General features: G+C 40.8%; 1 protein-coding gene across 2 annotated transcripts in view; it reads right to left on the minus strand.

Moving 5' to 3' along the window:
• The window catches only part of JADE2 (jade family PHD finger 2), a 479,241-nt gene that overhangs the window by 341,442 nt on the left and 117,130 nt on the right, over nucleotides 1-20,669 (minus strand). For both annotated transcript variants that reach the window (XM_089669946.1, XM_089669945.1), the window contains exon 3: nucleotides 8,798-8,883. In XM_089669946.1, the coding sequence (XP_089526072.1) occupies nucleotides 8,798-8,883 (86 nt within the window). The remainder of the gene's footprint in view (nucleotides 1-8,797; nucleotides 8,884-20,669) is intronic.

The raw sequence follows: 20,669 nt of genomic DNA on the forward strand, positions 1-20,669 counted from the left end.
CGGAAGTGCTGGAAACAGGCAGGGAGGGTAGGAGGAGATAAACAGCGCAATGTTAAAATTATTACACATTTAAGTCGCCATAAAGTCCCTTTTGTTTTTCAAAGCCCCAGACATTCCTAAAATCAGCTCAGATATAAATACAGTTTTGGTTAAAAAAAAAAAAAATTTAACCACTTGCCTACTGAGCACTTATACCCCCTTCCTATACAAGCCAATTTTCAGCTTTCAGTGCTGTCACAATATGAATTACAATTGCACGGTCATTCATCTTTGTACCCATATGAAATTTTTATCATTTTTTTCACACAAATAGAGCTTTCTTTTGATGGTATTTAATCGCCACTTGGAGTTTTATATTTTGCGCTATAAACAAAAAAACGAGCAAAAAAAAAGAAACGTTTTTCTTTGTTTCTATCATAAAATTTTGCAAACAGGTAATTTTTCTCCTTCACTGATGTGCATTGATGAGGCTGCACTGATAGGCGGCACGGATAGGCATCACTGATGAGCTGGCACTGATGATGCTGCACTGATATGCAGCAATGATGGACACTGATAGGCGGCACTGAGGGGTGGCACTGCTAGGCACTGATGGGCACAGCTGGGTAGCACTGCTGGGCAGTGATCATCAGCGCTTTGATAATCAGTGCCGATCTGTTTTCTGACAATTACCGGTTATCTGCATTACTTTCCTCACACTGTGACAGCGCGAGGAAAGTGCAGCCAATAACCGACAACTGCATTTACCCGGTGATCTGCTATGTCATTGGACACAGTTGATCACGTGGTAAAAGGCCGCTGTGATTGGCCTCTTACCACATCACGTGATCAGCAAACACGGAGATCGCCGGGTTGCGCGCCTTTGGGTTTGCATGCCGCTGGGGGCATGCGGGAGAGCACTTTCTGGGTGGACATCATATGACGCCCTCCCAGAACTGGACAACCACACTGTAGCCATCATTCGGTTAATCTGGACAAGTAGACTGTCATAAGGGACAAGTAGATTGGAACCCCAATTTAGTTCCTGGACAAGTAATGTTTTTCAAAAATTTCCACAACGCTGCTTCTTTTTTTCTTTTTATTAAGTTGATTGTATTTGCGTCTGAACTGCTTAAAGTGGAACTTAAGTCAGAAAATTAAGTTCTGCTAGATCACTTTAGACTGGCCCCTTTTGTAGCTATAGATATGTGAAACATTAAAAATAAGCACCTATTCTGTGTAAATCCAGTAATACACTCTCACCCTGCTCTGCACATGCTCAGTTGCTCTCTATTTTTAAGCACCGCTGAATTTGTAGAGGCCGATCTGCTGACAGCCTTAAAGCGGAATTAAAACCTCCTATCTTTTACAGCCAAGGAAGCTGCATCAGTGACAGTTAGCAATCCTGGCATTCCAGGAATGTAACGTTTTTTTCAGTGTTAAAATGATGGGTTTAGTTCTGCTTTAAGATTTACTGCTGTTCAGGGGCTCTGGGCTTCAGCACAATGGCAGCCTCCAGCAAAAAAAACCAGGAGCAACGCGGGACGCAATTTACAGCACACATTGATTTTGGTAGCATACCTGTAATTACACTGTTCAACAAATTTTTATTTTTTGCCAGTTTTGGAAACAAATTTCCATTCCATTTCTTAATGAATTTCACATTCTGAGTTCAAATATAACAATGAAATTTGTCAATTGGCTCTAGTTTTTCTGTAAACGGAAAGTTTTCTACTATAGGCGTAATGACTACATAATGCACAATAATTATATAGATAGATGTCTTTCCACAAATATAAAGCAAGTGATATTGACTACATAACAAAGCCTAAATGGCATAATATATTGCATAGGATTACCAAGAAAAATTATAGCCATAAGCTAAGTTGAATCATTTTAATACTTAGGATTCTCACTAGTTTTGTCTTCAGTTTGTGTCGGTTTTGCTTCTCTTCGCTTTTCTCTTGTATTCGAGGAAAGGGCTATCTCTTACAACTGCACGTGACTACACGCTTCAGGTTCTTCCTCACTTGACTCAACCACGAAGGATTCTGGTGCTTTAGAATTGGTAGCCCCTCTCCATGAGGAACTGGACGTATTGCCGATGGAATATTTGGATAGTGCACAGATAACTTTTTCTTCTTATTTAGCCCTTTTACAATTGGAGGCACCATACAAAAGTAACAATTACTAACATGATCTGTTGGCTCTCTCCAAATCATTGGCACAGCGAAAGGCATAGATGCCTTTTTCCATTCAACCATTGCTCCAGTGCCGTCCCACAAGAATTGCAGCATATATGTGGTGCCCAGCTCTTGTCCTGGTCTCCTATCTTGCAGCCAAAATACAAGTTGTAGGCTTTCTTAATCATTCCTGTTATCTTCCTTTTTTGTGAGATAAAAGTTATTTCACCGCAGATATAGCAGAAATTATCTGCTTTATTCACACAAGTTCGAGGCATTACTGAGTAGCCTATATAAGCATAAAACGAAATGTAAAGACGCTGTCGAACTACAATCAGCTACAGATACTGCAGCTTTTATGCAGTGAAGTGATGCAATTAAAGGCTAATATTGCATCATCTCAGTATACATGCAATTTTCTATTGGTCACCAGTATCAATTGCGCAATATGCAGCTGAAGTTGCATCATAATTTTGAATGGCTTACGTCATTAGATGGGTGAATATATCATGGAAACTAGAGCCAATCAACATTTTTTAGGGTCATTTTCGTTTTCAGCACCCCAAAATTATGTAAGATTAGCTAATTTTATGCCCAAAACTTTTTACCTGTTGAAAAGTGTTATTATTGTGGAATGTATGTTCCTTGCTAAAGAACATTATTTTTTATCAAGTTGTAATGGGTAAAGTTCCGCTTTAAGGAGATGTGTCAAGATGCTCTGACAAGCATGTACTATGGTTTCACTCCAGCTCAGATTAAAAACAAAATCCAGTGTACATGAGCCCTTTAAACTGTCTGTTACAGGCAACACAGTTTTTTCTGAATCAGAGTTTTCACTTTTCTAGCATGCGGTATAAAATAGCAATTTCCATTTACAGGTGCTTAGAAAAGTAAACCTGAATATGTTATTTCTGTTTATAAAGAGAAATTGCAGTGAAACATATTAAAGCTTTGGTAAGCAGGATACTTTGGTCCTTTGTGACTGGAAGAAATTTAGTGAGAACTGTCAAAAAAAGAGGGAGGGTTTTTTCTTTTGTTTTTATATTTTTCACTACTGTACTGAAAAATGCTTAGGCTTCTTGCATTGGTCTATTACATTCTCCTGAACAAATTAGAAAGCAGACAGAATTTTTGTAGCAAAAAATCATTAACTAAATACCGTTCTGTCAGCTGACCCCGTCTCTTGGCAGTGATGAAAAACGCGCTCCCAAGTTCTACACAAGGAATTAGCTGCGATTAACAAATCACGTGCATGTCCACATGTATATTCGTGCAACATGGGAATCCGTTTTAGGATAGATTCTATATGTAGTGTCGCATGCATCATGGCAACCCCAAGAACATGTAATATATTTCAGCTTGCCAGTGATTTATTCTTTAACCACCTTCCCCCCGCTATATAAGGAAATGACAGGAGCGCGGCGGTTCTCTCATTCTGGAAGGACGTCATATGACGTCCTCCCACTCTAACCGTGGGGGCACGCAGAGCGGAGAATGGTGGTGAGCTGTGTCCCTGGGACACAGCGGATCACCGATCAGCAGAAAGAGCTGATGACTTCGGCTCGGTCATGTGATCAGCTGTGTTCAATCACAGCTGATCACATGTAAATAAGGAAATGTCGGTTATCCGCATTCCTCTCCTCACGAGCTGTCACGCTGACAGCTCGTGAGGAGAGGAGAGGCAGTAATCGGCATTCCCCAGAGGGGACATCTAGTGCCCTGATGATCAGTGTAGCCCCATCAGTGCCACCTGTCAGGGTCCATCAATGCCACCTGTCAGTGCCCATCAATGCCACATATCAGTGCCTACCAGTGCACATCAATGCCACATCAGTGCCCATCTGAGCTGCCTTTCAGTGCCACCTATCAGTGCCAGTCAATGCCACCTATCAGTGCCACCTATCAGTGCCAGTCATTGCCGCCTAACAGTGCCAGTCAGTGCTGCCTAACAGTGTCAGTCAGTGCCACATATCAGTGCCGTATATGAGTACTGCTGTTCAGTGCCCATCAATGATGTCTATCAATGCCCACCAGTGATGAATGTCAATGCCCATCAGTGCCACCTACCAGTGCCTCATCAGTGCCGCTTATCAGTGCAGCCTATCAGTGCCCATCAGTGCAGCCTCATTAGCGCACATCAGTGAAGGAGAAAAATTACTCATTTACAAAATTTTATAACAGAAACTAAGAAAAAAACTTTTTTTTTTTGCAAAATTTTCTGTTGTTTTTGGTTTGTTTAGCAAAAAATAACAAAGCCAGTGGTGATTAAATACCACCAAAAGAAAGCTCTGTCTCAAAAATGATAAAAATTTCATAAGGGTACAGTGTTGCATGACCGCGCAATTGTCATTCAAAGTGCGACAGTGCTGAAAGCTGAAAATTGGCGAGGGCAGGAAGGGGGTGAAAGTGCCAGGTAGACAAGTGGTTAAAGTAGTATCATCACAACGTATTATCAACCATTTTGTTAACCCCCCCCCCATGGAACTGGGTGTATGTAGCCCTTGGTCCCATTCAGGTCTATGCCATGGTTGTGTTGTGGTGTGTTGTAGCTCCACCCCAGGCTGAAACCTAATTCATGGACATTCCTTTGGGTGAGTTACAGCGCACAACACTGTAGCCAATGCCACGGAGTTTGTGTGTGTAGAGATTCCTGACGGAGGGGCTGCTGAGCGACAGGGGAGATAAGCACTTCTGCCTTGCTTTCATCTCTGATGTAGGAAAAACAAAACCACTTTTTTTTTCTTTTACGTTGTAGTGATACTTCTTCCTAAGGGCTTCTTTTCCCTTATTTTCACTCATTGGCCCTACATGTAACCATTGCAGTGCTGAGTCGAAGGAAGAGTTTCTCAATGTGTAACACGCTTCCTGTCCGAGGGTGACAACGCACACTTACTGTACTGTATCCACGCAGGAGCGGTGCTGTGAACTTATGACAGGAAAATGTGCTAGGACTGCAGATCATTCATCCTTTCCTCTTCAACATAGTTAGAAAGTGTTTTTGTCAGGGTATGCATGGACCTTGCATTTTAAGCTTGAAGGTCACACATTTGTTTTGGATAGAGCCTACTTGTCTTTCACCACCATTGTTTTGACAGCACCCTAAGGTTTCTTCAAAAATCATCTTCTCACAAACCCTTTCATTTTTCTTTGTTTGAATATAGAAGGCAGATAACAGGAACAGCAGATCAGAGAACAGACATTTATACCTTAGGTTTTAGCAGATATTAGGATGGTAAAACTGCGTCACATGCTAAGTTGCATACCATGAAGCCTCACCACATTTAAAAACATATGTATATGGAAGCTGCTAGGTTTGTTCATGAAAATAGGTTAGGTTCTGTTCAAGAAATATTCCTTAAATCTGAGATTTTATACTGCAGTGGAGCCTGTACCAACTAATAGGCCAAGGCTCCTAAACTGTTCATCTATTCCCACATAGGGTTTAGATTATTTAAACAACCCCCAAACACTTATACATGGAAATTGGAGGCTTTATCAAACAATCAGCAATCAGTTATTTGGCACCTCTCCTATTGCTATGGTTGTACTCATTGGCTCCCAGAAGGGGGAGGGTGGAAGGTCACCAGACAAAGCGAAACATGCAGATAAATTACCAGTAACAACTCACAGCTAACAGATAAAACTTACGGCTTCTTTTGCTGGTGGTTTAACATCTAATTCAGGGTATCAATTTCTCATTACTAGCCACCTCAACTTCAGAACTAAAACCTGGACAAGCGGAGCTCTACAGAGATCTTCCATTTGGCCTTCCATCATTTACTGACCACCTACTAATTCAAAGCCACTTTATCATCCCATTAAATAGTCCTATCAACCTTGGAGATCAATACTGACCACACTGAGAAACTCTGCCTTCGGGAGAGTGCACACAATGAAAATATCGGACAAATGATCTTTCTTTTTTTTTTTTGTGCAAACTAGTCTCCGTATGAAGAAGTTACTCAACTAATGAAAATTTTCGGATGACAATAGAATTTCATAAGTGATGTAATGTAATGTTTTTGTATTGTATTTTTGGAAGAAAACTGTACTAATTAAATGAAAATCGTATGATGTGGTATCGTACGAGAAAAATTGTCATGTTTGTCCCTTGGGATAATTTCAGATGAACTGTTGTGATCAGCTCTTGAAAACGGTGTACGGACAATCAGATTATCATACAACCACTTCAAAAGCTGTATTTTTCATACAATTTTATGATCATGTGTACGAGACTTAACGCTCAGCACTGCCACTGGTTACAAGCAAACAGCAAGTGGGGATACATGATGAGGCAGGGGCTTGCTTACAAAACACCAATATACTTTAACCAGTGCAAAAACGATAATCTAAGTTTACTCTTTGTTCCCCTACATAGCCTAACATATAAATATAGGTATGTTGTCGGGTACATACAAAAGCCCATATAAAAGTTAGTCCAAACAAGGCTTTCTCTGAATGGACAACATGAGATCTTGACATTCATCTGTCCCTATCTCTTGTCTATTCAGAGAAAGTCTTGTATCCTGGGAAAAGGTTACTAGATGTTTTCTGAATGGAGGAGTTGAAGCGCGAGTGACCCACTATCACTACTGTATGAGTAGCGAAATTCGCAGCAGCTAAGCTGGAAAACCAAAGCCGACAGTGGTATGCGTCATAATGGAACTAAGATTTTTAGCATCCCCAGTAACATTCTGGGCATAGTATCTGAAAAATTAGAGATAGCTAACCCAGCAAACATCAAAAAACATTTTTTCTTGGAATTCCATTTTAAGCTGATACATTAACATAAAGTATCTAAAAAAACTTTAAAAAGAAAACTAAATACTTTTTTATGTTGTTTCCCAGCAGTCACTGTAAAAAATAAAGGTAAAGAGGAAGCAAGTGTAACAAATGTTATACAGTCCAGTGCATCTTTCTCTCTTAAGGTGGTCAGAACAGGAGCTGAACAAATACATGTCATCACAAAAAAAGTTAATGGGTACCACCAAATTGGTGACACTCTCCCATAGTCCTGAATCAGGGAAAGGCATCAGGTTCAATTTAATGCCTGCCTCATATTCTGCACATCTCTATTGTTCTGTTTAGATGCTGAATAAGGGAAGAGGAAGCCCCCTGTACACAGAGCTGAGAACTCTCTCCTTGCCTCCAAGTAGTCTCAAACTACCAGGGCTGTCACATAGGAGGAAGTGGAGTCCTACACTCCGCCCTACGTTCCCCTAGATTCAGAATTGTTGCTGTTACTTAAATGCCAGTCTGCAGTTTAAGTGTGTATATTATGTTTGAAGGATACTCTTGCCTGGAGTGAACCTTTAAAGCCTAAAGCCTAGTACACAAGATGAGAAAATCGGCCAAAAATAAAATTTTCGAAGTGTTCATCCGACAATCTGATCATTAGTACACAGCTTTCAAGAGCTGATCACGACAGTGCATGCAAAATTATCTGAAGGGATAAGCACAAAAATATTTCTCGTACGAAACAGAACGAACAGTTTTCGTTTAATCAGCACAGTATTCATCCGAAAAAAATCAAGCGACCAAGACCACGCATGCTTAGAAGCAAAAGAATACATTACAATACAATATAATACATTAAATCACTTCCGAAGTTGTATTCTGTATGAGAATTTTCATAACTTTAGTAACCTCTTCATTTTCAATATGCGACTAGCATGCAAAAAAAAAATGGACGATCATTCGTCCGATATTCTCATTGTGTGTACGAGGCATAAGTTTAATCAAAACATTTAAAAAAAAAAATCAGTACAAGGTACTGTACTTACAATCAATACAAAGTGTCCCTTCTGCTGCTGGCTGTGGTTTTTGTTGAAATCCTCTGTCCTCTGATCCTCCCTACCCCTGCAGCCATAATCTTTCAGTGCTGCAGGGGTCAATACAAGCTGAGGGACCTGCATATACACTTGTCAAGGGTTCTGTCAATGGCCCTTTCCGCCCATCTCCTCCATTCATAGAAGCTAGTTTCCATGAAGGAATAGTATTTTAAGCATTGAGGTTGGCTGACACTCTGCTATTGGATTCCCAGGTTAATAACAGCAGAAAGTAGGTGATTTAACCTACCAGGCATCTACCTAAAACTGTAAAATCAAGAAGGGGTCATTCCCTTTAAAAAGGCCGTTTTATTTCTACTTTTATTTAGAACTATCTATAGTCTACATAAAACACAATATAAAAATTGGCCAGGTTTATAATATATTTCTTAAAAAAAAAAAGCAAGTCAGTACAAAGCCCGACATTTTCTTCAACAAACATTACTACAAACTGCCCACACACACAGTGGCTTTAATCCTCCTACATGATTCATTTACTGTAGGGAAAAGAAAAACAAAAACATGCTTGGAGACTTTCAGCACCAACTATAGGATATTACATAAAATGAGACACTGTAGTGACAATGTGCTGGACTCTTTAGAGAAAAATAACTTGTTATTTGATTGCCAGCAGGAATAAATAATCCTCAATGACTATTTAAATTGTGTTATTTGTTAGAAATAAATGGGGCTGCATTAGTCATCAAACTGCAGCTGTGTTAACAGGCTATCTAGGAATAGGCAGCATGAATATTTAATGATAAATATGTAGTGGAATCTTTAAAATGTGAGCAAAAGACAACAAACCTCTGATGGCTTTTTCTCCTTCTGCCTGGCACAGGTGGTTTTTGTGGTTGGTATTTTGGAACACCTTGACCATGATGTTGTGTGACCTGCAGTAAATACATAATAGATTTGTGAGGTACGCGAACAAACACATAAAAGCAAACCTTAAAGTATATGTAAACCCCAACACTGAATTTGTCTTATTTGCTTCCTATTGGTCTGAATGTGTATGGTCAGCCCACAAAAGGACTTAGGAGCTGAGTACCCTTCTGGCAGATCACTGATCAACATTACTTGAAAGGTCTTTGAAGGGATAAAAAACATGGGTGAATGGTATATGTTTTTATATGTTTTTGTTTTTTTTACTTGACATTTACGTTAAAGTGATTGTAAACCCTCAACTTGTAAAACAACCCAGCCATTCAGTTTATGAAAGCTAAAACATTTACCTTACTTCCCTTTTGTGTAAGTGATCACATTCCCTCTGTTCTCTGCTGCATAGAGAGCTGGGGGTTCTCCAACAGCAGCACACTGATCTTCCCAGTGAAAGGCCTGTACGGGGGGGTTGTCAGGGCGAGCAAGGACAGCACACTGAGTATCCAGCACAGCTAGAGAACTGACCACACTGTGCTCTCATGCCTACTGTAATCTAGTCACTTTTCAATAGGAAAGCAGAATAACTGGCAGGAACACCAGGGACTTCAGAAAAAGGGAGCAATGTAAAAAAAAAAAAAAAAAGAAACAGGATACGTTTTCATACAAGTACATGGTACAGCAAGCACATATCAGGAAAATTAAAAGTTGGGTTTACATATTCTTTAAGCGTAACATACTTACTTAATCCAACTTTGTTAGCAAAAACCAAGAACTTGGATGAACCTGAACATTAAGTCAGATTTTAAAGTGGTTGGAAAGTCATTTTTTTTCCACAAAATAAAAAAAAGACGTTTACACTTACCTGCTCTGTGCAATGGTACTGCATACAGTAGCCTCTTGCCTTCTCTTCTGGGATCCCCCACTGGCGCTGTCCGCTCCTCCCTTTCTTCGTATGACCCCATAGCAAGTCGCCAGTGAGCTCTCGAGCCAGGCTGTGTGCTTCTATAGACAAACACAGTGTGGCTCAGCCCCAACACCCACTCCTTCCTCTCAAGATTTGACAGCAGAAGGAGCCAATGGCTCCCGCTGTTCTCACTCTGTCCTGTGATAAGCACTGCTGCAGATGGACACAGTACTAGATTGAGAGAGAGCTCAGGTTGTGGTGAGGGGAGAGGTAGTGGGACTTTTTTAATCTTAATTCAGCAAATGCAGTAAGATAATAACCGATTTTACTTTATATGTAAACACCCCAAGTGTCCAAGACTCCTGGCTACAAGTCATAGCAATGGGCCACTAGTGAGATTTATATATGAATGACCGGTTGAAAACTTGGAGAGGATCTCAGCCAATGATCCCAGGACGATTGTGCATACAAAAGTTGGTATCACAAAGACGGAGAAGAGAAGAGGGGGGCAGCTGTCTGCCACAAGGCATCCCAGCAAGGATACTAGGGCCTATTGCGAACAGGAGGGGGGCTAATTATCCACCAAACATTCCAAGTTTAATAGGAATGTGCCAATTTTAATAAAACCCTAGAGTCCTGAGTGACCCTTTGCTATCCGGCACTGCTGGATCCTGTTAAGTGCCAATAGGACCCATATAATCAAACTTTGTGAGCAGTGACATGGGCCCCGAAGCTTCATAGCTTTCTTCACCGCTCATAAATCCACTCATCACACCTCTAGAAGGCATAAGCAGTGGCTCAGCTTTCCTCATGATGCAGCAGGACCTTTCTAGACTAGCCTCACCGTAAAGCCTTGAAAGAATCAGGTGCGAGGGAAGCTGATACCTCCGTTCTGACAGGTTCAGAGGAAGGTCCTGCTGAGGAAGCTCCTGTCTTCACTTTAATACTGCCAGTGAAAGGCAAGCGAGTCATGGCTGGGGGCAAAATTTACCAACTGTTCCTGAAATTGGCCATGATCTGTGCATTGTGTGTCCCAGCTAACATATTCTCTGTTCCTGGTAATATGCTTTACTGTTAATGTTCCTGTCAAAAGTGTCAAAACAGTCTAATATGTTACAGCTAAGCGTTGATGGAAAAAAGTGCCAAAGTTCTTTTATCATTCAGTAAATTAGGCACCTCTTTATTAGGGTTATAAAAAAATTCCATAAAATATTTCATAAATAATTACGCAGAGTTTAGAAAAGTGTTACTAAACCCACAACAGTAAAATCAGTCTGTATATGCAGTAAAGCACGCTTGTTATACTCACTTTGGAACCTAAGGGGTTAATCATCCACATTGTGTAAAAAGGCCGTTTGATACTGCCTTCTGTGATACTCCCCTGCATTTACCATCCCCAACCCATCTGCCATAGTACAGAGCAGCAGTAGGAAGCTTGCACGTGCTCTGTTTGGTGTGTATTGCTAGAAGATAAAAAGTTTTTTTGTTTTCTTTGGGAGAGTGCATGTGATCGGCACAGTCTGGACAGAGGACCAGGGGACATGCAGCCTCATAGGACAGTCAGAGAAGAATGAAAACTCCTCCTACAAAATAAAGTGCTTAGGTGGACACTGATAGAAGTCACAAAACAGCTATATACTACTGATGGGAAATGGTATTTAGCAGTTTATATTTATTAAAATAATCGCATGTCCATGTTCTGTGTACTGTGGGAGACCGGATATATTGAATGCAGGGTCATGGGTTTAGTAACACTTTGACATTTAGGAACACACCAACAAGTACACATTACGCACAGTACTAAAGCATAGAATAAACATTAATAAACATATAGTTGACCACAAAATCATCTTTATTTTGCATCAGTCACAATTCATTCATAATGTGTTCATTCTTTAATTCCCGCTATACTAAACACACTCTATTACCTTCCGCTACTGCCTCTCCTCCAAAACCCCATTCTCAGTATTTTCATTTTCCTAACATAGCACTTTTATGCTCCATGCATTACTGTCCCATTTCCTATACAGCACAACCCATCATACCCTATACACTTTATCTTCATGGTGCAGTATAGTGTGAACCAAGACTTAGACTGGGGTGCCTGGAGACAGAAAATACTTTTCAAGGGTGCCCTGACTGGAAATAGGTTGAGAAACACTGCTCTAAAACATGGCAAATCTACTCTTTTTGAGTTCAGATCTTCTCTACAGTACTTCTCCCCCCTCCCCCAGCTCCCTATCCCACTGGAAGAGGTAGGAATAGACCTGCAGGGGAGGACATCTAAATGTATCGAAGAGGGTAGGAAGAGGGGCTGAGGAATTTCATAATAAAGCTGAAAGTGATTCTAAAGGTTCAGTTTTTATTCTTTAAAAACAACAAGCATGTTACACACACCTGTTCTGTGCAATGGTTTTACACAGAGCAGCCCCGATCTCCTTCTTCTGGGGTTCCTGTAAGCGCTCCTGGCCCCTGTCGCTTGCTATAGGGGCATTTGTGCATTCTCAATCCCGAACCATCTCTGGGTATCCATAAGACACACAGAGCATGACTCAGCCAGTCCCACACCCACCCTCCTCAGTGGCTTCCACTGGTGTGTCTGAACCAATGAGGAGAGCCTCTGCTCTTATGCACATTTCGGGATCGAGATCAGGCTCATGTACTGCAAGTATTAGGAGGGGTTGGGGGGAGCAGAAGGTTATATACAGTACAGTGTTTATGCATATAATACATTAAGGTAAAAAAAAAAAAAAAAATTCTGCCTTTAGAACTACTTTAACTTGTACTATAATGTTTCAAGCGCAAACTTTTATTTACCTATATGTATCCACTCTAACACTAGTTTCTATTTAGTGGTTTACCTGCCTGTCGATTTCATTTCCAATATATCCGCTAACTTATTCTTGGCTTTCCACACGCAGATCCTCTTTATCCCCACGCTTATGTTGTATTTATTTACTTCATATATTTATTTTATCCAGCTGGAATATAAGGCTTGACTGCTAAGAATCATAGGCTCATTAATGACCAATCAATAAAGCAATACCTTGCCCACCTAAAAAGGCATGAAAGCTGATCATGTTGGAAATAGGGCAAGGCCACAGCTTTTTTGAACTGTGGAAATGTAAGAACTTTTCAAATGTACCAAATAACAATGCCAGTCACAGTTATACAGTAAGCACCCATAAAACAAACCCACATAGTCTAAGAGGCCTGTCCTTACCATCATATACACATGCATACAAACACACAAACACACACACACACACACACTCTCTCTCTCTCTCTCTCTATTGCCAAAAGTATTGCGAAGCCTGCCTTTACACGTACATGAACTTTTTTTAAATTTTTTTTTTAAGTTTTTTATTGCCATATGCAAACATATACATATCCAAATATGCATACATATCAAAATACATTAACAATCCATCCAACAATAGGAGTATTACATTCTTCCAAGATGTATGACATTTCTATCATACAGTTGTGTTCAAAATAATAGCAGTCAGACATCACTAACCTGATCAATCACTGTTTTTGGTAGAAATTATATTTCTACATGGCAAATAATTTACTAGCAGCTGTAGTAGAGAAATAGAAATCTAACAGACCCAACAGTCATGACATGCATGCTGCGGATTCTTTTTAATTGAATCACTAATTGAAAGGGGCATGTTCAAAATAATAGCAGTGTGGACTTCTATTAGTGAGGTCATTCATTCTTTGAAAAACAGGTGGCAATTATTGCCCTTATTTAAGGAAGGAAGGCAGCAAATGTTGTACATGCTGGTTACAGTGGATTTCTCTCTGAAATTCTGATTAAAATGGGTCGTTTCAGACATTGTTCAGAAGAACAGCGTACCTTGATTAAAAAGTTGATTGGAGAGGGGAAAACCTATAAAGAAGTGCAGAAAATGATAGGCTGCTCAGCTAAAATGATCGCAAATGCTTTAAAATGGCAACCAAAACCTGAAAGACGTGGAAGAAAGTGAAAAACTACAATTCAAATGGATAGAAGAATAGCCAAAATGGCAAAGACTCAGCCAGCAATCAGCTCCAGGAAGATCAAAGAAGGTTTAAAGTAATCTGTGAGTACTGTTACAATTAAAAGATGCCTATGTGAAGCCAAGCTATCTGCAAGAAGCCCCCGCAAAGTCCCACTGTTGAAAAAAAACACATGTGCTGAAGAGGTTACAATTTGCCAAAGAGCACATTCACTGGCCTAAAGAGAAATGGCGCAACATTTTGTGGACTGATGAAAGTAAGATTGTTCTTTTTGGGTCTAGTGGCCAGAGACAGTTTGTCAGACGACCCCCAAACACTGAATTCAAGCCACAGTACATTGTGAAGACAGTGAAGCATGGTTGCGCAAGCATCATGATATGGGGATGTTTCTCATACTACGGTGTTTGGCCTATTTATTGCATACCAGGGATCATGGATCAGTTTGAATACATCAGAATACTTGAAGAGGTCTTGCTGCCTTATGCTGAAGAGGAAATGCCCTTGAAACGGGTGTTCCAACAAGACAACGACCCCAAACACACCAGTAAACGTGCAACATCTTGGTTCCAGACCAACAAGATTGACGTTATGGAGTGGCCAGCCCAATCCCTGGATCTTAATCCAATAGAAAACTTGTGGGGTGACATCAAAAATGCAGTTTCTGAGGCAAAACCAAGAAATAGAGAAGAACTGTGGAATGTAGTCTAATCATCCTGGGGTGGAATACCTGTTCACAGGTGCCAGACGTTGGTTGACTCCGTGCAACACAGATGTACAGCAGTTCTAAGAAACAGTGCTTATACAACTAAATATTAATTAAGTGATTCAAAGGAAAACAAAATCTTCAAACATGTTTCAGTTTATATACTGAATGTTACGAGTTTGTAAAGAAGAATACAAATACTGCTATTTTTTTAACAGTCTAATATTAACTTTTCTTCAATTTTTTTTAGAGGAACACAAATTTGATATATTTTTCTTCATGTTTTGATTTGGAATAGAATATGTAGTGTTCCCAATGCATTTGTGTGTATGGAAATAAAAGCTATTAGAAGGAGTTTGAGCTTTATTCACTTTTTTCAACACACTGCTATTATTTTGAACACAACTGTATATCCAACCACTATATGGAAGTACCAATATACACATATCAAAGATAAGGATGTGGTGATTAGAATCATAGTCCCATACAAGCTTTTATGACATCAGTAAAACAGGCAAACAACCAAAAGAAAAAAAAAAGAAAAAAAAAACAGAAAAATTAGCCGGGATAGCACTTTCCCACCCCAAAGAAAAGAAGAAATACACAATATGTCTGGGGCTTATCACATCTCTCAGCTCCAAATGCTGTCCAAGCGCCTCCCTTCCCAAACAAACCTTTCAAGAGTCATCCGGTAACGTTTCTCTGGAATCCACCCACCGGGACCATATCATTCTGAATTTTCCAACACACCCCCTTGCTTCATACGTCATCTCATACATTTGAAGATCCACATTAACCAATTTTTTCCATGCCCTCAAATCCAAAGTATCAGAACGTATCCAGTGCAACACTATCAGCTTTCGTACATAAAAGAATAAAATTCTCAGAAAAAGCTTGGTAGCGTTATTCTTCTGTTCATCCTCCAGTACTCCTAAGAGACACACCATGGGGCTACATACATTAGGCAAGTCAAATGTATCAGAGATATACGCTGTAACTGCAGAGCACAGGGGCCTAACTTTAGAACATTCCCAAGTCATGTGTAAAAAGGATCCCGTATTAACCTGACACTTATGGCAAATGGCAGTATCTGGTCGTCCCATAAAATGAAGATGCTGGGCTGTATAATACATTTGATGTAGATAACGTAATTGAATAATTTTGTCCCTGAAAGAGATAACTGTAGTCACATAGGTGGCCAGAACATCATTCCAGTTCTCCTCAGTTAACTCTGGGACAATAGCAAACCATTGTTCGCGTGTGCAATGACACTGCCTACTGTCTATTAAAGTCAATTCTGTATACTATGCTGATACCAATTTACTGTGTTGCGTTTTCATGAGAAGATTTTCCAGCCTGGTGTTGGTCAGAGTAACTTCCCCAGGGCCATATTTAGCCACTGCCGTATGCCGAAACACTTCTGATAAGAGTCCAATAATCCTGATGTGAGCACTAGGCTCCCAATACAAGAGTTTCACCCAGGAAATAAACGTGGGGCCAAAGCCAAACTTAGCAAGGAGTGAAAAAAGAAACGTCCACACATACATGAACTTTAATGGCATCCCAGTCTTAGTCCGTAGAGTTTAATATTGAGTTGGCCTGCCCTTTGCAACTACAACAGCTTCAACTCTTCTGGGAAAGCTGTCCACAAGGTTTAGGAGTGTGTCTATGGGAATGTTTGACCATTCTTCCAGAAGCGCATTTGTGAGGTCAGGCACTCATGTCAGATGAGAAGGTCTGGCTCGCAGTCTCCACTCTAATTCATCCCAAAGGTGTCCTATCAGGTTGAGGTCAGGACTCAACAGGCCAGTCAAGTTCCTCCACCCCACACTCGCTCATCCATTTCATTATGGACCTTGCTTTGTGCACTTGGGGGAGGGGCTCTGACGTCACGACGTTGCATCGGAGAGGCTCGGCGATTCCAGCAGAGGCAGACAGAGAGACAGAGAGCATTACCAGCTTTTGCATATCTGTACCAGATAAGTGCCATATACTGCTATATCACCGCTTCTGGCAACAATAAACTACTCTCATATAAAAGGATAAGGCACCATGGTTTTTCTTTTCTCCACTTGATTTATATATCCAACACTGAGGAAAGGTGGATAAGAGGAGGAGGTGTCCCCAGGAGGGGAAATAGGAGATTTTCACATATGTTCCGAAGGTCCATCCATGAGTGGCTATGTGTATGGAGTGAGAGGAGATAAAAAGAGGATCTGAGCAGATCTTTACTTCCATTTGGAATACCATAGGAGCATCATCCCACCAGTCCTGGAAGGACAAAAAGTTTATTTGCCTAAATTTATTTGGGCAAATATCAAGGTGAGCGCATATTGAGACCACACGGCACCTGGAAAGAGGGATTAAGGAGTTCACCTGCACATTGCACAAATTTATATAAAAAAGACTTTTTAATTTATTCATGCACTATATGTATTATATTTGCACAATCTATTGTATTGATATTATTGATTAAGCACAAATGGTATAATTAAGCACTATATTGGTTTAATTTTTAACATATGGATCTATATGTCACATTTATCACATATTATTAATTATCATTATTCAGTTTATTTATATATTTATTTAGATGAGTGACACATAATATGTGATTAAGTACTTATAGTAGGAGCGCGGCATTATAAGTATATATAAATTGATTATTAGACATCTTGCTTACTACTTTGCATGTGATCACTGATTGGCCAATCAGTGATCACATCATCGGGACCTCGTACAGAGGTCCCGTCCGACGATCGGTGTTTCACTGTGTCCGGAGGACACAGCGGGCACCGGATCGCGGTGCTGCGCGCTCCCAGGGAGCGCGCACAAGCAGGGTGCGGGGAGGCCGTTTATAGACGGCCACCCGACCCTGCAGTGCCACCGTCCGGCCGTTTATATACAACGGCCGGTCGGGAAGTGGTTAACTATTGACTCTGCAGACAGTTGGCGACTTCTGCGCACTGTGCGCTTCAGCATGCGCTGTCCCCGTTCTGTTATTTTACGTGGCCTACCACTTTGTGGCTGAGTTGCTGTTGTTCCCAGTTGCTTCCACTTTGTTATAATACCAATAACAGTTGACCGTGGAATATTTAGTAGCAAGGAAATTTCACAGAAGGACTTATTGCACAGGTGGCAACCTATCACGATACCACGCTTGAATTAGCTGAGCTCCTGAGAGCGACCCATTCTTTCACAAATGTTTGTCGAAGCAGTCTGCATGCCTAAGTGCTTGATTTTATACACCTGAAAAACTACTACATCTAGTATTTTGTATGACCTCCATGATTTGTAAGGACAGCACCAGTTGGTGACATATTGCAACATCTTTTTCCATTCTTCAAGAACGACCTCTTTTAGAGCCTGGATGTTGGATGGAGAGTGATGCTCAACTTGTCTCTTCAGAATTCCCCATAGGTGTTCTATTGGGTTCAGATCAGGAAACATACTTGGCCACTGAATCACTTTCACACTGTTCTTTTTCAGAATTGCAACAGTAGTCTTAAATGTGTGTTTTGGATCATTGTCATGTTGGAAAAGTGCACGACGACCAAGGGCATGAATTGATGGTAGCACTCCTCACCTTTGCGACGCCATACAGTTTTGAAGCCGGTTTAACATTTATCTTGGACTCATCACTGCAGAGTACAGAGTCCCAGTAGTCTTCTTTTTTAGCATGGGCCTTGGAAAATTATAGGCAGGCTTTTCTGTATATGGGCTTTAGGAGAGGCTTCCTTTGTGAACGACACCCATGCATTCCATTCCTCTGCAGTGTATGCCATATTGTGTCACGGGAAACAAACGCTCCAGTTTGGCTTTCTATGTCTTTAGCTAACTGCAGTGAATTTGCATGGCGATTTTCTCCAACCCTTCTCATCAGAAAACGCTCCTGTCGGGGTGTTAACTTCTGTGGATGGCCTGGATGTCTCTGTAAGATGATTGCAGTTCCATCTTTTTTAAATGTTTGTATCACTTTTGCTACAGTATTCTGACTGCTAAGCAAAGCTTTGCTGATCTTCTTGTAACCTTTTCCTTTCTCAGGCCTTGTGAAGTGTCTCTTCCATGTGGTGCCATTGCTGACAGTATGAAATGGGAAGGGGTTCTCTTTGTTAAGTAACGGCCTTTTATAAGCAACTGTCTGCTGGACACCTATTTAATGAAAAATTAGACTCACCTGCAGTTGAATTCTTGTTATTCAGGATTTTGTTGTCTAAAATGTAGCTTTTCTCCTAAGACTTTTATTGGGGTGTATTCATTTTTGCAACCCGGTATTGAATGAATTCAGAAGAAAAAACGTGTGTGCAAATTAACTAATCTTGTTTGCAATCAATGGGCCATATTTGTGGGAGTATTTTTTAGTATAGTATCTAGTATCCCAAAGAAAATGTTGATTCTGAAAGGAAAGTAAAGGTTTTCTGACAAATCTGTTGCTGTGTACTCATTTATGCAGAGCACTGTATATGTGTATACATATATACACACACACATATATACACTCACCGGCCACTTTATTTGTTACCCCTTGCTAGTGCCAAGAAAATATCCCCCACGCCATTACATCACCAGCCTGAGCCGTTGATACACAGGCAGGATGGATCCACGCTTTCAAGTTGTCTACGCCAAATTCTGATCCTACCATCTGGATGTTGCAGCAATCAGTCTGCCCATTCTCCTCTGACATCAACAAGACATTTTCGTCCACACAACTAAAGCCACAAATAAAGTGGCCGGTAAGTTGACCTTTCCCTCATTTTGAAAATAAAGGAGAAGTACAGCCAAAGCTTGTTTGCCTCTACTTCTCCTGGAAGGAGTGCAGTTCATTCTGCTCTCCTGTGACCCGTTTTCAGCCAATAGCAAGATAAAGCCTGCTGTCGACTGAGGTCAAAGAGCCAGTCCAGGCAGGGGAAAGGTCGCAACCATATGGTTGGGATCCACCCAAGAGCTGTGACTGGCACCTGGCTGAGCCTCTCGGAAAGCCCCTGTGAGCCTGAGCCAGCCGCTACCTCCACAATCCAGAACCCCAAGGAGCACTGGGAGGGGGGTGCAGAGCAGACAGTGACGACTGACAGCCACCAGCTCTCTGCTCAAAGCGAGAACTGAGTGCTCAGCGGTGTATAATCACTCACTTCTCAGCCTTAGACCCAGCGGGGGATCGATATTGCATCCACCTAGGTAAGTATTTTTTTTTTAAAAAAGGAAAAAAACAAATTTTTCTTTTAACAGTAAGTAAAGGGAAATATCCCAATAGGATAGATTTAAACCAAAAAAAAAAAAGGTTTTTAAAGTGTTACTAAACCCAGGACACTGCATTCACTATATCTGGTCTCCCACAGGACATAGAACATGGAAATGCAATTATTTTAGTAACTATAAACTGCTAAATACATTTTCTCATCAGCAGTTAGAGCAGTCTTGCGACTTGTATCAGTGTCCAGTCGAGCACATGTTAAAGCTTGTAGGAGGAGTTTACATTCTGCTGTAGGAGGATGCAGGACCCCTGACTTCTGTCTGGACAGTACTGATTGGCCCTGTGCTTATCACATGCACTCTCCCAAGAAAGAAAAAAAAAACCTCTCTAGCAATACACACCAAACTGAGCGTGTGCAGAGTGACTCCACACAATGTGTCTGATCAGGAGATAAGAGTGGGACAATGGAAGAAGGGGAGGACCAGAGAAGTCAGGATCAAACACCCTTTTTACACAATGCATTTACAGACATCTACTACATATACAGACTGATTTCACAGTTGTTGGTTTAATAACACTTTAACAACTTTCTACTTGACCCGCAGTTTTTCTTTCTTAAAAAAGTACAATTAATTTTCGATTTTCCAACAACTATCACTCAGATGGAATAAAACAATCTATGAATGGAGGGTTCTGATCTACCAGTCATCTCCCTGTCCTCTATCTAAAGATCCTGTCTCATTAATGGAAGCTGTAGTACAAGCTTCTATGAATGAAGTAGCTGGACGGAAAGAGCAGGAATAGTCTGTCACAATCCCTTAGTTCTATTAACCACCCCTGCTGCACTGGAGGATTACAGCAGTGAGGGTGAGGGTAAGGGTGAGGGTGAGGGTAAGGGTAAGGGTGGGAGGGCTGGCTATCGGCAGAAGAAGATTTTGGTAAAAGGAGGACACAGCAGCACAAGAGACACATCTCACTGAATGTAAGTAAAATC

Source organism: Staurois parvus, unplaced genomic scaffold, assembly GCF_062004578.1.
Source record: "Staurois parvus isolate SC_StPar_1 unplaced genomic scaffold, SC_StPar_1.0 ptg000085l, whole genome shotgun sequence".
NCBI lineage: Eukaryota > Metazoa > Chordata > Amphibia > Anura > Ranidae > Staurois > Staurois parvus.